At 40.3% G+C, this 20,548-nt stretch overlaps 2 protein-coding genes across 2 annotated transcripts in view; one reads left to right on the top strand and one right to left on the bottom strand.

Moving 5' to 3' along the window:
- The first annotated feature begins 670 nt into the window (after positions 1-670).
- slc6a1l (solute carrier family 6 member 1, like) lies at positions 671-13,623 on the top strand. The gene is made up of 15 exons (XM_023429182.2): positions 671-908; positions 2,737-3,104; positions 3,992-4,123; positions 5,230-5,330; positions 6,695-6,804; positions 6,976-7,108; positions 9,259-9,393; positions 9,497-9,600; positions 9,697-9,821; positions 10,284-10,396; positions 10,724-10,855; positions 11,228-11,330; positions 11,573-11,673; positions 12,520-12,687; positions 12,850-13,623. The coding sequence occupies exons 2-15, from the start codon at positions 2,864-2,866 to the stop codon at positions 12,943-12,945; spliced, it is 1,794 nt and encodes a 597-aa protein (XP_023284950.1). The 5' UTR covers positions 671-908; positions 2,737-2,863; the 3' UTR covers positions 12,946-13,623.
- Positions 13,624-14,204: 581 nt separating this feature from the next.
- The window catches only part of iqsec3a (IQ motif and Sec7 domain ArfGEF 3a), a 42,596-nt gene continuing 36,252 nt past the window's right edge, over positions 14,205-20,548 (bottom strand). Inside the window, 1 exon segment of the mRNA XM_087180099.1 lies at positions 14,205-17,947. Within this exon segment, the coding sequence (XP_087036225.1) occupies positions 17,888-17,947 (60 nt within the window). The 3' untranslated portion in view covers positions 14,205-17,887.

Genomic DNA, 20,548 nt, shown 5'->3' with positions numbered 1-20,548 from the left:
CTGCTTAAGACAGAGCTGATACAGTAGAGTGGAACACAGCAGCAGGCATATGGTGTGTGTGTGTGTGTGTGTGTGTGTGTGTGTGTGTGTGTGTGTGTGTACACACCCACGTGCCTACTGCATATCACAATTTCACTGATAATCTTTAAAGTTTGACGGAGAAATGAAAATAATGTACTTACACTTTAGAAGGAAATATAGATCAGATCACTGATTTTAGTAAGGACACTGAGGATGAATATTAGATCTCTTTATATGTTGATTTTGTCAGAGTGTGATACTGGCATGATCGCACTTGTGGTCAAACATTTCCAGAGTCTTTGCCAGCAGTCATTGCTCGTTTCATTTTCCAAAACTCCATGAGCCCTTTCACTGATCGGGCCCTTCTCTGTTGGGAAATACCATGGCAACAGTGTTGGCAAGAGCTGACCTCAGCCATCACAACAAACATTTATGCATAATGCACAAACACACACACACACACACACACACACACACACACACACACACACACACACTGCTGCTGTCACTAGAGTTCCCCACCAGAACTGGGCGATTGACATACTGTACCCCTCATGGCCTCGGGGCCTCAGCAGTCAGAACTGAGCAGTAATCAAAGCAGACACACAGGTCGAACTTTATTATCAACCATTCGATAGCAGCTGCGTGAACAGCCACAGGTCCTCCAAAAACAGTGTACAGGAAAGAGCTGCAAAATCAAAAACAGCTTTTAGGGCAGCTGGAACACTGTGGCTTCCTCTGGGCCTGGAGAGTTGGCGTTAAGCTTTTCACGGTTGACACAAGAAGATATTTTTTTCCTTTGGCTAAATTCTAATTCCAGGGCTTTTGTGATGCCGGTGTGGTGAACTGAAGCTGATGACTTGACGAAGGACTTGGAAGTTTGTCGGGTAGGATGCACCTTCTTCTCCCTCCTCTTTCCTTTGCTTTAAACAGAGCATTAAAAGTAATATTTCATTACCTGACTGAAGTCTTTGTTAGTAGTTGTTGAGAGAGACAAAACTTTTCCAAAAAGTTTAGAAAAGAGATTTACTTTGAATCTAAATGGATGTCATGCTCAAAGAGAATCTCTGATGTGTTTCATGTTATTGGTTTGCTTTTGAGACAGATACACGTACTCACCTAGTCAACAATCTGACAGTATTTTTGATCATTTCACGGTATTATGCACAATCGAAGATGATTACATTTTACACAGCATGGAATTGAAGTCATTTCACAACAGGAGAGAATTTGTTTGATCAATATTGATTATACTAAAGATCACAGTCACTGTTTTAAAATGGTCAGTCTGACTCGTAACTTTTGTTATTACACTGCACTTCCTTTTCGTATTTTGAATGTGGATTGTGTGTCTATTGCATATATACACAGCAGACTTTCACAATACGTCTTTTTATCAACAGCATCAACAGCTAGTAAGGCATAAATGATGCATCTATTAAATGGCAGACAGGCTTTTCATCATGAGAAATTGCAATTAAACATTAATATACATTTGAATATTTTGAAAAACACAGTGGGAACAATAGATCAGACAGAAAAGGCACAAAAAAATAAGTGCAGCAAGGTTTTTAAATCAGTGTAACATGGTTGACAATTAAGAATGCAAGAGAATAACACAGTGAGAAAGCTCAGCGTGAGCCAGCTGCTTCAAAGCTGCTGTGTGTGAGAAAATAAGCAGGGAAATTTCCTTGAAAACGTCACATCTGAGTTGAGTTGTTCTTTCAGGAAACGTATCTGGGAAAAGTCGGTACATAACCTCAAGCAATGGCATGAAGCGATTTGGACAGTTTCTGGGTCAATCAATGAGCAACTTCCTCCCAATGCCCGGACTTCCTGACCACGTGATGCCATCCAGGCGTGGGAAATGGGATTAATTCCACAGAGACTTAAAAGTTAAATAATTATTATTGCAAATATGATTTTTCTTACAGTAAAACTGGAGGCCAACTCTTGCTCTGAAGCTGATTATATTCTTCATAGATAGCAACAATGTGTTAGGAGGACAGGCAGGTGCGTGACCTGGAGTTGTGGTGAAGCATGTGGTGAAACTTTAGTGGGGTTGTTCCTTTCTTTTTCCTTTTTCTTGTGGTGTTTTTGTGACTCACCGTAAACTTGCATGTGGTGGACTGGAGAGGAAGGTGCAGTAGGAGGTGTGTCAGTAGTGATTAGGGTGCCATGGTCTAAAGGATGACCTGGATTGTGCCACCTGCCTGCTCACATCAGGCGCAGGCAGGTGGCCAATGGTTTGCCGTTTTGTAAACTGAGAAACTCAGCGTAAACTGAATATCTTTGGATGTTGGTGGTTTAGTTAAATAAAAGAACACATTTGAAGACATTACTTTGGCCTCTGGGAGAGTTCTTTCACTGAAGGTCTTACTAATCAAGAGGTCCACTTGGATCCTCATTGTATCATGCCATCACCTTTTAAACCAGAAAATTGTGTGCACCTTACTAGCTCCTATTTGCCTGTGCAGGAACTCTTGATTGTTATATTTTCTCACAGGTTTATGAGGCAGATGTTAAGTTTACTCTTGGGACTCACTTGCCCCAAGTCAATAAAAAGGCTGTAAAAGACCATAAAAATGTCTCAACAACAATAAATTGTAATTTCAATGGTAGTTTGCTACAAAATACTGTCAAATGCAACAAAAAAGCTTGAAATATGACCCATAGATAATTGTTGTAACACCTGTATTCTATCTTCCTCAACAGCTTTTCTGCACATTCATTTGTCCGGCCAAGATCCAAACCCAGGGTGAGAGACTCAGCTGGACAGCAGAGACTTTAAGTTTGAGGACCAAGTGATTTTCTGACCCCACTGGTCCGTAGTGTTCCCATAATGGGGAAAACTGGGCAGAGTACGGTGGACTTAAACTCCCCAACAGAGGTCAAACAAGCAATTCCCTTTGAGGAACTGGATGGTGTGGCGCCACCTGCAGACGGAAAGAAGACAAAAGAGGAGCCACCTGACAGGGGAAGCTGGAAGGGCAAGTTTGATTTCCTGCTGTCATGCGTGGGATACGCCATTGGTTTAGGAAATGTCTGGAGATTCCCTTATCTGTGTGGCAAGAATGGAGGAGGTAAGTGACTGTCAGAAGCAAAAGATCTTATAGTATACATGGGTCCAGTCAGTTTAAAGTCCATTGTTATGATATACTTTGCAGATATACAACATTTTTACTAGGTTAGATAAAGGAAAATGAAATGTTCAGTACTGCTTACAGTACACCATAGTGGTAACAATACACGGTACAATTGGGAATCAGTTTTATGGCTAGCTGCTTTAATGATGATGTGCTTGGTGGTAAAGCAGAGTCATTTTATGCAGAGATCACCATGATAAAATATTTTCCTTTGACCCAAAGCACTGCCACCTAGATTGGGTTTGTTTCATAGGTGATTTGACTGAAACCTCTCTTTAAGAATAAGTTTTATGATAGCAATAAGGTATTTAGCAACATATAAAGATTTATGGGAAGTTTTTAAATCAGTGTTTGTCTCCTGCATGTCGACTGTATAATATTCGAAACAAGACTGTCCTCTAGCATTTTTCATTAAATGCTAATAATAAAGTAGATCTTCAGGCAGGAGCCATGGTTTAACAAATTGGAGAAAGGAATGTCATTCTTACTATATTACATTGATATTTCATTTCTTTTTCAGTGTAAAATTAAGCAAAAGAAACGTAATTTGTTCAAATCGAATATTAGGTTCCATAAAGTTTCTAATATGGTAAAGGAAAATTCAGTGCAAAGTGAAATGATATTATGAGCTGTCAGTCCAAGTTAAATCAATATAACTACTACACTGACACATTAAAATGAGTTCCTCTAAGATTCTCAACAGATATGGTAAAAATTAATAAATAAATGAATAAATACATAAAAACCTGAAAATCTTTTTCAATGCACAATCTACATTGTCCTAACATCTTTTGTTTGTTATCTGCTGTGTGGTGGTGTATCAGGAGCCTTCCTGATCCCATACTTTATGACGCTAGTGTTTGCTGGGATACCTCTCTTCCTCCTGGAGACGTCTCTGGGACAGTTCACCTCGGTGGGAGGGCTGGGTGTATGGAAACTCATGCCTATGATGAAAGGTAACATGTTGATATAAATGGGAAGATATGGATGTACTGGATATTGTCTGATATAGATTTACATATACAAGTTGAGTGATATGATCACCTTCCTGAGCATTATGCGTGAAAAAGCTTCATTTTGACAACTAGTAAGTATCATTTTGTTTAGTGGCTGAATCTCTTCTCAGTCTGACACAGTTCATTTCAAAATCCACCTTGATATGACCTTGGTACCTGAAGGCATGGATGGAATACCGAATGGACCTACATGGCACAGCCCCAGGAGTTCAAGGAATCAGGGGCCCCTGGATCTGAGCCTCTGCATGACGTCATTATTTCTTTCTTGCTGGAAAGTCAATGAAACAACTACAATGGAACGAAAAATGGCCAAAACCAGACAAAAACTGCAAACCCCCCCCCAAAAAAACATGCAAAATGACCACAAAGAGATCCAAAATGACAACAAACAGACAAGGCAACTACAAAGAGACCACAAATAGCTAGTCAGTCTGTATCCCATTCAGCCTGTGGTGGAAGGGACTTTTACATATTTGTGCCCAGTGATCTCTCCACTATATCCACTTGACTTTTTGTTCAATATTTCCACTAGACACGCCATCACACTTGTTGATGTCTTGAAAAAATATTTAAACAAAAATGGCAAGGAGTAGCAGAAACACATAAGCAAGAGGGAGAAAAAAAAAAAGAAGAATACTTTTTTCATCTAAGAATCTTTTCCTGCTCTAGTGCTCGATGGTAGCAATTATACCACTGCCTCTGCGCTCAAAGAGCTCGAGTGAAGCAGATTTTATCTCCTGCGGCTCAGACAGCAACTGTGATAGTAACTGTGATAGTGAGTGTGCTTCTGTGCCAACGGATACTCAAAACCAAGGCCAAGTAAACATTCCAAATAGCAAGATAACAATGATGAAGAGGATTAAGATTATAATGAACATGCTGAGTGACACCGTGCTACTGTTAGTTCTCTGTTAGGTGAAATCTTCTCTGTGTCACATCATGGCTCCCGCATTTGTACTCTGCCTCTTACATACATATTACATGTCACTGAGCATGTCAGCTGACCTGTAAGGCATTGTGTTGTAAAATGTTGATGTCTCCTTCAGGTGTTGGTCTGGCTGCAGTGGTGCTGTCTTTCTGGCTCAACATCTATTACATTATCATCATTGCCTGGGCGCTCTACTACTTATTCAACTCCTTTGGTTCGGTACGTTGAATATTCAGTAATCATGATCATAATCTGCATGAAGCACTTCAGACATTTTGGTAAGGTTGTAGTTAGTGTGCGTTGCTTACCTTTTTCCTTTTTGACTACCAACTACGGCCATAGCTAACACCGAGGACACTAAGGTCATGACCTCAGTATTTTCACTGGAAATTTTAAGGTTTTTTAAATTATTATTTTAAAATTTCAGACTAATAAAAATAAATAAATACATTATTTTGTTAGTCTCTTTAGAATTTTATTCCTGGCTCCATTGAGAAATTTTGAAACAGCCTTACCAAAATAAAATGGTAGCAACACTTTATTTCTTAGGCTCATTATATCCTCTTTCCCAGCAGGTTTCCTAAAGAAATATTCAATCTGGTACTAATTAGAGTTCTGAGACAGTTAGACAGTTAGAGTTTATTAACGCTGACCCTATAAGCAGTTTCCTTTCATAAAACACACCTTGCAGAAAATCCAACTGTTTCCCAGTGACTGGGATGGTTGTTGGTGTTAGGGTAACTTCAGCTCATCACAGTATTCCTAAAATTGTGATTACGATGCTGCTACATATTACCGAGCGCAACATGAAACAAATAAAAACATTTAAAAAAACTCTATGGTAAAGTTTGTATATTTAAATGCCACCACTTCCCACTTTGAGTGAGTTACAACTGCTGTTAGAAAGAAATTCACGTTTTGAGTAACAAAATTCATTATGGGGGTTGTGATTATGGACCAATAACAGAGGAAACAAATCCAATCCCAATCTACAATCCTTTTCTTTATCCGTCTCAGCTTTTCCCCCTCTGCTTTTGTAGTGCTCTGCGTGACCAGTCGGCTCAAAGAAGCCTGGTGACAGAAATTCAAAGACTTTGCAGGCATTGTGCAAGAGGCTCTTGTGGTGGGGAAATGGGAGGATTGAGAAGCAGGCATCAAAAAGACTCTGAAAAAAGTCTAGTGTTCATTGTTGTGCGATGTTTTTATCTGAAGGCCAAAAACATGGTGGGTTCATTAAATGTCATTTTCACTGTTGGATGGGTTGTCTCTCTGTCTCTGTGTCCTTTGTTCTGAAGAGTCTTTGTGGTCTTTGAAGCTGTTGAGTCACACAAAACAGTCGACTGTGGAGAGTCAAGGAGACACATGAAGTTGTTTCATTGAGTGTGAAGAAAATCACAAATGTTGTTGTTTTTTTCTTGTGTTAATCTTGTTGGTTTCGTCTTTTTTAGGAAAATGATACAGCTGATAAATCCCACATTGTTTGTTTTTTTTTGCTAAAACACAGAATGCAAGACTGAGAGAGATTTCATCATATTTTTTTCTACTGCAGCCTGTTTTGTTAATGCGTATATCTGTGTGTGCAGGAGCTGCCTTGGCAAAGCTGTGATAACCCCTGGAACACGGAGAAATGTTTTTCAAACTACAGTCTGACAGACACCACCAATTTGACCAGCGCTGTCACTGAGTTCTGGGAGTAAGTCAGCAAGATATGTTCTGTATAACAATGTGTAAGTAAATATCAAAGCTATTTGTGGAAGCTATCTGTGCTTATCTGCGTCTGATTTCACTGTGTGTGTGTGTGTGTGTGTGTGTGTGTGTGTGTGTGTGTGTGTGTGTGTGTGTGTGTGTGTGTGTATTCCTGCAGGCGTAACATGCACCAGCTGTCTGGTGGTCTAGAGGAGCCAGGAGAGCTACGCTGGCCCTTAGTGGGCACTCTGGCGCTGGCGTGGGTCCTTGTCTACTTCTCAATCTGGAAAGGAGTCGAGTGGACGGGGAAGGTCAGACTCTGTGCTCCAGTTTTCTTCTATTTCTTTTTTCTCTACTCTCTCTGGCCTCAGACTGGCTCTGCTACATTACACGGTCTGCTTTATCTAAGCCCCTTTCTCATCTTCTTGGATATTAAAGTTTTAATCACACAAACATTACTAGACACAAAGCTGCTCAGGAGAGAACTGATGTTGTTGCCTGTTTAGTTGTCAATGGGTGGAGCTAATTAAAGAGACAAATGGGAAACAATGACATTCTTCAATGTCATGGTGAACATGACAAACATGATAAACATTCTACCTGCTAAACATCAGCATTTAAGCGTTTGTCACTGTGAGACTGGTGCCACACTAGAATTTAGATTTAGCTTAACCGCACCTTGTTTTTCCATTAGAAGTAGTAAGCACAGGTTTATCTGTCAGTTCCTTTATCCATCAACTCATCAGACCATTGGGCCTCCCAAAGGTTGACATGAATAATGAGCTTCTACTGGGTCTGTTTTGTCAAGAAGTCTCTCCTTAGGCAAGAAAATAAAATCGCAGGCCTGATGAGAGTGCATTTTCAATCACTAACTAAATCATTTAAACCCCTTCTCCTTTTCATTTTTTTGATGGGCCATATATTTATCGATCAGAAAGTGAAGAGTATTCATACATCTGTGTCATCTCACCCGGACCAAGGAAAGCGGGGCCCCCCTCTTGGATCCAGACTTGGGACACAAGTCTCGCAGTCGAGCAACTGGTGGCAGGGCGTCGACCCATGAGACCATGTCAGGCACAGCCCAAAGAAATAACATGGGGCTGCCATCTTGTGGGTCCACCACCTGCAGGGTTAGAAAAATGGGTTTGCTTGATCGGAACCCATGTAGTGTTTTTTCATTATTGGACTTCTGCCCTCGTCATGGATTGGCCATAACAAACAAGGTGTACTTGGTACCAGAACACTCTAGGCCTGACATGATGATTGACTTTGTGGTCATGTCATCAGACTGAGGCCGTATGTCTTAGGCACTTGAGCGAAGAGAGGAGCAGAGCTGTCAAGTGAGATGTATGCCGGAGGGCTAGACGGGCTGGACTACCTTGTTTAACCTGCCGCCACTGTGACACGACTCCGGATAAATGATTAAGAATAGATAGAAAGTGAATTGATGAGTCACAGCTGGATGTGTTTGCACTGTTCTCAGCCCATTCACCTGTCCAAGAATGATGGTTTATCAGGCTCTGGGGAGAGCTTTCAATCAAGTGGTGATAACATTTAAGTCCTTCACCCACGTTGCATAATTTGATATTATAATGTAATGTATTAGAATATATAATTTATTAATTTTACTCATTCATTGGCAATTTTAATTGGTATTTACCTATAACAAAGTTGTACCAACAAGTGTAATAGATGACATATCAACTGACTCCAACGATAATCTAAAGTAAAATTGCATTCTATTTTTTTTTTGTTCAATTTGATAGAAACATGTTTTTAGTATTTATTTATTTCTCAGATGTTGACTTTGTTTATATCTGCTGTCATTTAGCTGTCCACATCCCATTTCGCTCTCAACATTTCACTAAGGTAGAGATGTGTAAAAAGTTTAAAAGGTTTTATTTGAATTCCAAACTGCAAAACGAGTTGATAGGAAAGAAAAAGAATAAAGAATTATTCTGTCTGCTGCCTAAGATTTTTAGATTACCACAAGTCCAAGCGATTTATATGAGCAGAAAACACATTCACACATTCACTGTTGGGGATAATTGGATTTTAATGTGTAGTATCTGAGAGTGGTGAGAAATATGAATTCCCCCTGGGGCCCAGCCTTGACGGACATTACCAATTAAGCATAAACATTATGCTACAGAACTGCTGTCCATATTGTAAAGGCTCCGGTAAGATCTTCAGGCAAAGAGAAGCCATGGAACAGCAGCTGAGGACTTTTTCGTTTCCTGTGTACAGAGACAACAAGGTGTTCTGCATCTCTTTATCGCTTGCTTGCTTTGAGTTGTTTGCAGTTGTGATTAGCTTTAAAATGAAATTCCAACACAGACGCAGTGCAAAAAATTTGGAATTGCGTGCAGTTCAAACATGGGTTTTTGGCTTCGATAGAACTTCAATAGAAGCTCATTTGAATACATAAAAAAAGAGGTTGCTCTCTCTCTCTTTCTCTCAGGTGGTGTATTTCTCCGCCACTTATCCTTACTTCATGCTGTTCATCCTGTTCTTTCGAGGGGTCACTCTGCCCGGAGCCATTGATGGGATCCGCTTCTACATCACTCCAGACTTCAAAAAACTCATCCGATCTGAGGTAGACAGTTTGGACACATGCATTCACAACATCAACATCAACATGTTCAGGTCACAGACGAACAGACGCAAACACGGGCTCCCATGTATCTGCTGTCTCACAGGTGTGGCTGGATGCAGCAACCCAAATCTTCTTTTCCTACGGCCTGGGCCTGGGCTCGCTCATCGCACTGGGAAGCTACAACTCTTACAACAACGACGTCTACAAGTTAGGGACACAAAATCACAAGCATTATCTATCTTTTTCTTTTCTTTTTTTCCCTCCTTTCATTCATAACTGTTCATGTTGTTCCTCTCTCTTCAGGGACTCCATCATAGTGTGCTGCATCAACTCCTGCACGAGCATGTTTGCTGGTTTCGTCATCTTTTCCATCGTAGGCTTCATGTCCTACATCACTAAGAAACCTGTGCAGGAATTAGCAGCATCAGGTATGTTCCCATTTGTTAAGCAGGACAGTGAAAATTGTCTGTGTACCTTTAATATATTATCTCAGAACGTACTGAAATAAGATGCAAATCTTCAAACTGATTGGCATAATTTGGATTTTACTTTGATGGACAAAGGAGTTTATTTATCATCTTCTCCCGGGGACACACAAGTGTCCTTTTTCATAAACAACAGAGAAAAGTTCTTAAGCTTTTAGACAGATTGCGTATTTGACCTTTACGTGCAACAAGTCCTCTCAGACAAATTGACCTGCTCTCAGTCCTTCACTGCACATTTAAGTGAACTTATCTGGCAGCGGTGGAAATGCTTTCAAATGTTGGAGGTTTGTTTGTGTCTGTGTCTGTTTGTGTGTATTCTAGATATATAAATATGTTAATGCTTGTAAAAATTCAGGAGGCTAAAATATAATTAATTAAAACGTGTGTCTTGTTTGTGATCGTTAGGGCCAGGTCTGGCTTTTTTGGCTTACCCTCAGGCTGTCACCCAGCTGCCCATGTCCTCTCTATGGGCCATCCTCTTCTTCTCCATGCTCATGATGCTGGGCCTGGACAGCCAGGTATGAACAGCACACACATTATCTGTTGCTGAGCAGATGGTGTAATTTATTACATTTCTTCCTAATAGATGATGTAGACATTAATTACTCTGACGCAACAAACTGTGATGTATAACTGAGGTACATTGTCCATTAAGAATGATTCCTGTTTATAATGTTGTGTGCCAAGATTACAGTAATGTCGACTGCTTCTTTCCTAGGAATGGATATTAAAAACTAACTCTTGTATGTGGGTGTGAGAGTTAGACCTAAAACTGTGAAGTCCTCTTTTAAAAACAGCCTGCAGTTACATTCTGAGCCGTGGCTCTTCATAATGTCATGTATTAGTTCTGCACAGTAGAAGGCTTCATCACAGCTCTGATGGATGAATACCCCCTGGTGCTGAGGAAGAGGAAAAAGGTCTTCATCCTCATCGTTTGCTTCATCTCCTTCATCATCGGCTTCTCCAACATCACACAGGTGCTCCTATAGATAAAATGCCCGTAGACCCAGTTGATTATCATAACACAGTATTTAGATGATCTCAGCTGTTTACACTATGTGCGCTGTGTGTTTGATTTTTATGAGTTTTAAATCACTGCAGCTAATTCAGACTGGACTGAAGAAGGTTGTCTTAAAACCCAACACACACATACAGCACACACATGAACATTTTTCTGACACTAAGGAAAGGAATTCAGTCCTGCATTATACATAATGACAAAACAATCTCACAACAACCTGCGGTGTATAATCATCATGCATATTTTATTCAATAAAGGGAGGAATATTAATATTCAGTATCATTCAAGCAGGTGTGTGTGTGTGTTTGTGTGTGTGTGTGTCTCCCAGGGAGGTCTGTACGTGTTCAAGCTCTTTGATTACTACTCCGCCAGTGGGATGTGTCTTCTCTTCCTGGTCTTCTTCGAAACCGTCTCCATAGCCTGGTTTTATGGTAGGAAATCAATTTTTTTCCGGGATAAAAAAAAGGGGCTGCTCTGTATTGTGCCAAGTCACCAAATGAATCATGCATGTAGATTTTCCTGTATAGCTGTCCAACAGGAAATTACATCTATCTGCTCCGCTTTCTGTGATAACACTCTCCGTCCAATCGCCTTTCCCTCTCATTCACCCCGTACGGCTTTCTTCTCGCAGTTCTTATCTCTCTCTCTTTGTCCTCCTCTCTTTGTGCCACAGGAGCTGAAAGGTTTTATAAGAACATCGAGGACATGATCGGCTATCGGCCATGTGGCTGGTGGAAGCTCTGCTGGATGTTTTTCACGCCGATGATCTGCCTGGTAGGCGGGGAATGATAATCGATTTGACCTGCACGATAGGTGTTTTTCTAGGTCAAGCTCTCTCATATGTGTTTCCCTCTCCCTCATGGAGATCTATGAACCCATCAGGCTTCAGCAGGTGCCAATAGGTAGAGGATTGATGACATTGCTGAATTGACTTCCTCTGCCACATGGTGATTTGTACCTCATCTCATGGACTGTCAGGCCCTCCGGGAAATCATGGAAACGTCTATATCCCCACTACTGTAGTGATAGAGGAAGTGTAATGTTAAAGTGAGCTTTATAAATGGAAAATTAAGGGTATTCTGCCAAAATGACGAAGTGCAGTTAATTCCCATCGAGCAGTGATTACATCCAGACACCTAGTTTAAAAGTTTGATTGAAAAGTGAATGTTTTTAGTTCGTCAGTTGCTCTGTCAACTGCTTCAATCCGATCGAAATATTACAACAACCACTGGATGCAAAATTTTGTAGACACATTTTTAAACATCCTGGGAGCTATTGAATGGACTGCCATAACATTTAGTATAATTCAAAAATTTTCTTTTAATTTTTACCTGAAATACTAATGACCTTCAGCCTCAGCTGTACTGTGTATTTAGTGCTAATTAGCAAATGTTAGCGTGCTGACATGCTACATCATGATGTGAACACGAAGATGTCAATGTTTGAAATAATTCACCGTTCAAAAATTGTTTTACACACCCTAAACATCAAAAAAAAAATTTCTTACTTCAATTTAGCTCACTTTTAACCCAGATATCTTTCAATAAAAAAGTTTAAAACACCAAATCCTTGATTGCCAGACTTTAAATGGACTACTAATGATATGTTTTTATATTATAGGGGGTGTTTACCTTCAGTGCCATCGAGATGACCCCTCTGACCTTGGGGAAGTATGTCTACCCAATGTGGGGCCAAGTGATTGGCTGGCTCATGGCTTTGTCCTCTATGATACTGATCCCAGGCTACGTCATCTTCATGTTCTGCACCACCAAGGGCAGCATCAAACAGGTACTAACCTCCCCGTTTTTAATGTGCAGTCATTCCAGGTTAAAAAAAAAGTATCTACCAAGGATATTTGTACTGTCCACTTCCAGACTTGCCTTCAAGAATAACTAATGTTAAGCACGTAAGACGAATCTGACACTGATGTAACTCTCCTCACTTGACCAGCGTTGGCGGAGGATGACAACTGCCCAGGAGGATGAAAAGCCATCGGGGCATGAAGAATTTACACACACAGGGAGCGTGGGCGAAGCTCCGGTCTAGCCAGGATTGTTCAGGTCGAAATAATCTGATTGCCATTTCCCCTGTCTGCCAGGATTTACTGTGGTTGACATTGAAATTTGACAATTGAGCAGATGGGAGTCTTGTACAGTGTTTTACGATGACGTTTTCCACCATCTTACATTGTGCCAAAAAAAGATTTGGCAAATAAAGGAGGAGGATGAGGAGGCACTTTTGATAAATTTAGATAGAATACATCCTTTTGTAGTAAAACCTCTAACCACAAATTTTATTCTATAGATTAGCACTGAATCTGTGTACATATACCATTGTGAATGTAAATCTTCCCCCCTACTTGTAAATTTTTCTTTACCTCTCAACAAAATCACTGTGAATGTGAATGTGATGAAAGCTGTACAGGCTATTTAACATCAGCTGTTTCTCAGTTAACACGGCTTTGAGATACTTCAAGTTATAAAGGATGTTGTATAATCTCAAGTATTAGCCTTCATGGTGGTTTGTTTAATTCAACGATTAAAAAAATGTAAATATAATTGTGTCACTATAGTAAGTATATTATATGTTTTTTTAATTAAATTAAATGAGCATTTTTCATACAGTGGATGATGAGAAAGTGTAAAACTTATGTCAGTTTGGGGAATATGCAAAATGACATGTATGTAAGATTGCCTCATGTCAATAAAAACAAATGTACACAAATCTATATCTGATAACTCCATTCTCCATCAGCTTCTTGCGGCAGGTAGCAGTACGTATTTCTCTCTAAAGTTACTTTATAAGATGCCATGTTCTTTCTATGAGGTTTAAATTCAAAACAATTCCAGTATCTCCATCAAAATGTCATGAACCATTTAGCATTATAGGATAGGCTAAGAATAAAAAAAGAATAGTCCATTAAATGATAGATATGGGAGGAATGTGTCAAAACACGGTGCGTCTGCGTCACATGCTTTGGCTCATCAGGTTACAAGTAGTCATGTGATCCAACTGTAAAAATATTGATTACAGCCGCTTTAACCATGACAAAGTTACATGACAAATGTACTCTTTTAGAACCACATGTTCAAATGTTTACTTGCTGTTTTTACTGTAAATTTTGATCATACTTGCTGGTATGAAATTAAAATGTTGTGATGCATAAGAACAGCCCGCCTTGTGTAACATGTCATTTCAAAATGAACATCATTCTCACTCAGCTCGATATAATATTTAGTGATGGCAGCTTTGAGACCTCACAGAACCGATTAAATCCAAGAACCAAAGCAAATTGTTGTGGTGAATAGACTTAAATCATCTTTAATAGCATGTTGATATACTGCAAAGACAGGTAGAGAGGGATTCAAAGTCAACTGAGGGAAGCGATGGATCATATCTGTTACACTCAGTTTCCATTTGTCCATCCCTAAATATGTCCACTTTTTGACTTTTTTTTCCTTTTTTTTTTTTAAACTAGTATGAGCAAACACAGTGTTGAAGAGCCAGACAAGATCCACATGTCATTCATGAAGCAGTGCACTGGTATGGCAGAGCCCTTTTGACGGTTTCTTTATGAAAGTTAGCCACTACTGCGCTTCCATCTCATACGCTGCACTCCAGAAATGCTACATTGGTTTTCCTTTCAAGCATAAACCTGTGACTTTCAGTGTGCTTCATATGTTTTTCTTTATTGCACACACAGCATGTCTATCTCCCAAAAACACATTGTCAAGTAGGAAAAACTGTGCAATCATACAAAGGGCAATGAAAGACAGGGGAATAAAAATGGCCACGATGTGTCGAATTCGCCACCATGAGGCACAGAAACATATCCACTTCCTGTTCCTGAACGGGTGTTTGCTATCATGAATTAATATATTTATTATTCGTTCTATTATTCTTATTATTTTTATCTTCATCTCCGACTAGTGAGGTCGCATCAAAATCAGTCATGCACAAATAAATTCAAGACTTCTGCGAATCAGAGTTCAATCGGCCTCCGAGCTGATGTCATGCATGAAAGAAAGAATAACTTTGTATCAGAAAGTTAATTTAAAGAAATAATCGAGCAATCATCATCCATCATGATGTAAAATCCATAACTTGTGTGCTAAAATTTATCAACCTTCAAAAGTTTGTTCATAGCCAGTAAAAATATGACAGTAATCATAATGTCGTCTTCATTCATTTTGAAATTCTTCTTATTGTGTAATATAATACTGAGAAAAGCAATTACTGGGAGGAAAAAGAAAAGAGGTCGGATTCGTTCAAGGGTAAATAAAGATTCTACTGTGAGCAGGTCACACACACACACACAAACACACACACACACACACACACACGCACACACGCGCGCGCACACACGCGCGCGCACACACGCGCGCGCGCACACGCACACACATACACACACACACACACACACACACACACACACACACACACACACACACACACACACACACTCATTGTCTCTGCCAGCCAGAACAACAAACTGATTCTTTTCTGCAACCTGTGTCTTTCCACTGGGTGAAATCGTGAGTGGAAAAGGACAGAGAGATGAGATAGAGACCTCCCCACAGTGGCTCTGTGATTATAAATCAACAAATCGGACAGATGGGGGTCAGATGGGAGCAGAGTTAACCGAACATCCATTCCACAGTACCTGGTGGGGCTTATGTTTAAAAGATGGACGCATTCAGGCTGGGGTGGCAGTTGACCTATTACAGAATGAAGGACGCATGACGGGGCAATAGCATTTTGAAGGGGCTAAAGGTAGCTCGCTTCTCCTTTCCGACACTGCTTGAATGTGATATTTACAATCTAGGCTTGGGTGACAGAGAAAGATCAGATAATGAATTCTTTTTTGTCCCATTCTTATTTAAAGCAGGCTAGCCAACAGCACAAACAATACCATTTATGCCAGCATTTGCAATATAAGCTGTGTGTGTGCCTTTGTAGTTTTTGCCTTTTTGAAAATGTCAGACAGAAAGGTTAGGAGGGAAGCAAGGAGCTGGAACAAAACCTGGGAGTTGTAGCGACATAACAAAGACAGCGTCTTGGATGTCTTGTGGGCGGACTCAGTTCTGCGTTTATCCACTGACGGGGAAACACACAAAAGTGGAATAATGCTTCACACAAATTAAAACAAACACAGATCTTGACATTTAACGTTTGTAGCAGGAGCATCTTCATGGAAATTCATGGTGATTAACCTGAAAAAGTGAAGAAGCATTTCATAAACAACAGATGACCGCACTGTGTGTTGCACATATATTACATCTAAACGCTGAATTGTAGCAGTTTTAGAAAAGTCCAACAGCAGTTTCAGCAGCTCAAACAAATTTCAAAATATGGGAAACTTTCCCTCCATCTGCAGATTAATGAGGCAAGAAGTCATGGGAAGCGTTAACAATATTAAATATGAAGAGTAAAAGACAAACAACAATAAACAGAACCATCCTGGGTTGATGTTTTGGTCTGGCAACAATCCGTGTGATTGGTTGCCTTTTGTTTCCTGTCATCCTTCACTGTAGAGTGATCTATGGAGAGTGACAACTGAGTGAGAGTGTTTTCTGATGATAGAGAGCCACAACACAACAGAGGGGCAGATGACAAACACAGCTTATCGGAGGATGTCGTTTTTGTTTGGTTTTTTTTCTTTATCCAGGGGAGCAGAGAAGAAGAGAGACGGCTCTCCATCACATAAATAAATCAGCAACAGAGCAAATGGGGAGATAGCTTTTTTTTTTTTAAATGAGATATCAGTTTTGTTATTCATTTTTTTTTGTGCTCCTTGAGGGAAAAGCGTGAAATGACTATTTCTCAAAGCAAAGGAGGAGTTTTTTTTTTCTCTCTTTTCTTCTAGCCCTAGCGTTTAGTCAAGTGCAAAGAAGTCAGTGTTTAGTGGAGGCGTATGTATTTTGGCACATGTTTTTCAGTAAGTGTCAGCTATGCACGCACGCGCACATACAGCACAGTAGGCATGAGATTTGGGATGATAAAAGCGAACAGAAGCGGAAGGTCCTTGGAGCGTGTCCATCCATTACTGGAGCAATTAAAAAAAAAAAAAAAAAAAAAACAGATTTCAAGGATTCACGTTATTTCTCTTGTTGTTGTTGTTGTTGTTGTTGTTGGTGGTGGAGAATACTTGAACTACAAGGAATCCATCCAGAAACTGAACATCTGTGAGTTTTTCTCTAGCAAGAGTTAAAACTGACAAAAAGTTATAGAAATTTGTTAAAACTACATAATATTTCAAAATACATGTGGAATCAAGTAAAACTTTATATATGCACTTTATTTCTCCTTATCTCTTTTAAAACCTTGATTTTTCATTTAGTTATTTTTTCTTTAAATATATGCATATAAGTGTGATTTAATTTTTTCATTATAGCTCTTTCTTCAGTATGTATATATGTACATTATGTACTGTTAAATAGGTAGAGAAGGGGTGGGGTTTGATGTGGGTGTGTGAGTGTTTTAGGGAAATAATACTAATTGATCTATTTACACCATGCTCCGAGAGCCACTTGGGGTCCGGTGTAGACTGAGGCGGGGGTCTGGGGGTATATACTGGTGTGGGTGGTTATAAGGTGGGGGTGGGGGAGGCAGCGGTGGCTGGTGACCGTCGCTGCCGTGGGAGCCGTCCGGGGAGCGGACAGGGGTGGACATGGCCGACTGACTGAGCTGGTGGTGGCTGTGGTGGTGATGCTGGTAGTGGTGGTGTGTGGGCGTTTGGCTGAGGAATGCCTCCATGCGTCCGTGGCCGCTGTTGTCGAGCATGATGACCTTGACGATCTGTTGACACTGGATGAGTGTCTCAGGCCGCAGATCAGCCATGCTGACAGCGGGCTGGTGGTGCTGCTGGAGGTGAAGGTGGTGGGCGGGGGTGCTCGCCGCTGACTGCAGCTGCGGGTGCTGAGGTGGAGGCGCCGGCCCCTGGATTAGCCCCTGGGGCCCCTGCTGGAAAAGCAGCTCCCCCCGGTGGTTAAGAAGGGCCACGCTCTCGGGACTCCGAGCCGTGCTGCTGAGCTGGTACGTCTGAAGCCTGTTGTGAATTGACACCTAGTTTAGAAAACAGCCAAGAGAACAGCATCAAATGTTATAAAACTGGTTCCTCCTCTACAAGCCGTCAAGCCCTCTTTTTCTTTTTTTTTGGGGGGGTGGTGAATGCACAGCACACACACACAGGGCATGCGTGGGGGCTTAGGTGTTGGGGGTCGGTGGAGGTGTAAATTCATTGTGACTACTGTATACTCCCCTCCCTCCACCCCCACAGGGAGTGTGAACAGTGTAGATTGGATGCTGGGAACACCTGTGTTAGACCGGGGTCAGGAGGACAGTGGTGGGGAATGGGGATAAGAGAATTGGTGCGACGCTACAGAAGGGGCCCGGTGGTTCCAAAGGGGACACTGAGGGCCCCTGTGTCTCCCTTCCAAACCACTGTGTGGCGCTATGGTGACAGCAGACACGAGGAGGCTTGGGAGTCGGGATAACCAGAACATAGACGAAGGTCATACGAAGAAGAGGGAGAAGTGGAAGAAGAGGAGGAGTGGAGGTGAGCAGACTGACAACCACAGACGTCCACGGGCAACACTCATCAGAATGCAAACCTCCAGATGTCACATTTGTTTCATCTCTCTATTTTCTGTTCCCTTCCTTCAACGTTTTTTTTTCCTGCTGTCTGTGTTCCTTTATTGTATCTTCCCTTTAAATCGTTTTTTGAAGCGTCTTCTACCTTACCTTACACTGTATTTCTCAGAAAGCATATGTCAAAACAAAAATACAGGGAGTATCATCAAAATTCATGGAATGAGCACAATGTGAAATGCATGTGTGTGTGGGAGACAGAAGTAATGTAAAAATTGTAAGAAACGTGCAACCACAGCACATGTGGGCATGCTATTTTTACTTTTATCAAATGTTAACGGCTAGCTATGGTTAGCATTAGGGGTTGTCACTTTAAACAAGGTTAAATTTAGGTTAAATTATACAACTAAAAATATACTCAAATTCAAACTTTATGTGGAAAATTCTCAGCATTAGGGGCAAATATTTATCCACCATTTTGACCCCAAGAGCTGTTTCCATTTTGCTGCACATACATTTATTCCTGGTGGAAAACATTAAAACATTTTTTTTTTTACTTTTCATACATGATGCTCTTGTCTGCTTAACACACTGTGCTTATTTCCCAGAACTTTGTGAATTCAAGCTACATATTACATTAACATTCACACAGCAGCCATGTTTAACAATTGGGTTGTCAAAACAAATTCTAACAAATTAAGATTATCAATGATATTAATCTTCTTGTTATTTAGTGTTCTGTTGGGTGAAGCTAGCTATAGCTATACAAGCTAGCTTCAGTACAAGCTAGGTAGGTTATTGTTACCATGTGCTAACTCCATACTTTAAAGCAGTCAAGGTTGTTCCTCAGACTGCTGCAAATTTCTGACTAAAGATCTTGGTTTTAAATTGTGATCTGCTGTACAGCAAGTGTAAGTAAAAAGATATTTTCCCACCATAACTCTTCAAACTGGTGACTGTATGAATAGGGTCAACGCTAATTCTCCTGCATTATAATAGACTTTTAATGTGAAGTATCTGAAGTACGAAAGGGCTTACAGCAGTCCCATTCTCTTACAGCAGCCGATGTAATGCTTGTGTGAAAGGACTCCATTAACATTTGCTCTCATTCAATCTGCCAACCACTATTTCTCCTTGACAACTTAGCACAAATACTCAGTATCTCTGAGTTCTGAAGCACTTTAGATAGAGACTGAAGAATATTTGAGACACTCTGGTGCCTTTCAAAAGTTTGATTTTCTGAGTATAGAGACTAACTTTGTTCCACAGATGATCAAAAGAAATTCACTGCTGGTTATGAAGTGTCCTTCACAGTAAACAGTGTGTAGTTAGCCAGACTTGGTTATTTGGTTCCTAAAATTCATCAAAAACCCATGTGCTATTTCATCTGGTATTTTTTTAGATACCTTTAAGCTGACTGTCAATGAATGGCATGCTAATCAAATGGCATACCATTAGTAACGGAGCTCTAAGTCAAGCAGTTTAACCACAAAAAACAGATCTTGGCTAACAGTCAAACCTGGAAGATATTAAGTCAGGCTTCATAATAGGGCTGCAGCTAACCAATAGTTTCCTTGTTGTTAATCTACCGTTCATTATCTAGATTATTCTCAATAAATCGTTTTGTAAATAAAATATCAGACAAAGGAAAAAAATTCCCATTATATTTCATCAGAGCCCAAAGGCAGCATCTTTAAATGTCTTATGTGTGTGCGACAACAGAAAATTAACCAGCAGCAATTTTGATGATTGAGTGTTTCATCTTTTTTAGCAAAAAATTACTCACTGCCGTTTCTCAAATGTGATGATTTGATGCTGTTCTGTGTTTTATATGAAATGGAGGTTTTGGACTAATGAGAGGTAAAAATAAGCAAAAATGATCAGAGTCATATTGGGCTCTGGGAAATTGTGATAGACACATTTTCACAACTTTTCTGACAACTGATCAATTATTTGAGAAAATAATCGGCAGAATAATCACTAACAAAAATAATTATTAGTTTCTGCCTACCTCTTCCTTTTCTTATCTTATGTTATTTTGGTTACGAATCACATCCAC

This window comes from Seriola lalandi, unplaced genomic scaffold, assembly GCF_002814215.2.
Source record: "Seriola lalandi dorsalis isolate HSWRI2012SDOR001 ecotype SW California unplaced genomic scaffold, Sedor1 jcf7180002054889, whole genome shotgun sequence".
In the NCBI taxonomy this organism is placed as follows: domain Eukaryota; kingdom Metazoa; phylum Chordata; class Actinopteri; order Carangiformes; family Carangidae; genus Seriola; species Seriola lalandi.
The sequence above is the reverse complement of the archived record's forward strand: the minus strand, read 5'-3'. Positions and strand labels throughout refer to the sequence as shown.

Coding starts and splice junctions, on each gene's coding strand:
- slc6a1l (XM_023429182.2), top strand. CDS start 2,864: ATGGGGAAAACTGGGCAGAGTACGGTGGACTTAAACTCCCCAACAGAG. Junction 6,805..6,975: donor GCTGTCACTGAGTTCTGGGA/GTAAGTCAGCAA, acceptor GTATTCCTGCAG/GCGTAACATGCACCAGCTGT. Junction 12,688..12,849: donor CCAAGGGCAGCATCAAACAG/GTACTAACCTCC, acceptor TCACTTGACCAG/CGTTGGCGGAGGATGACAAC.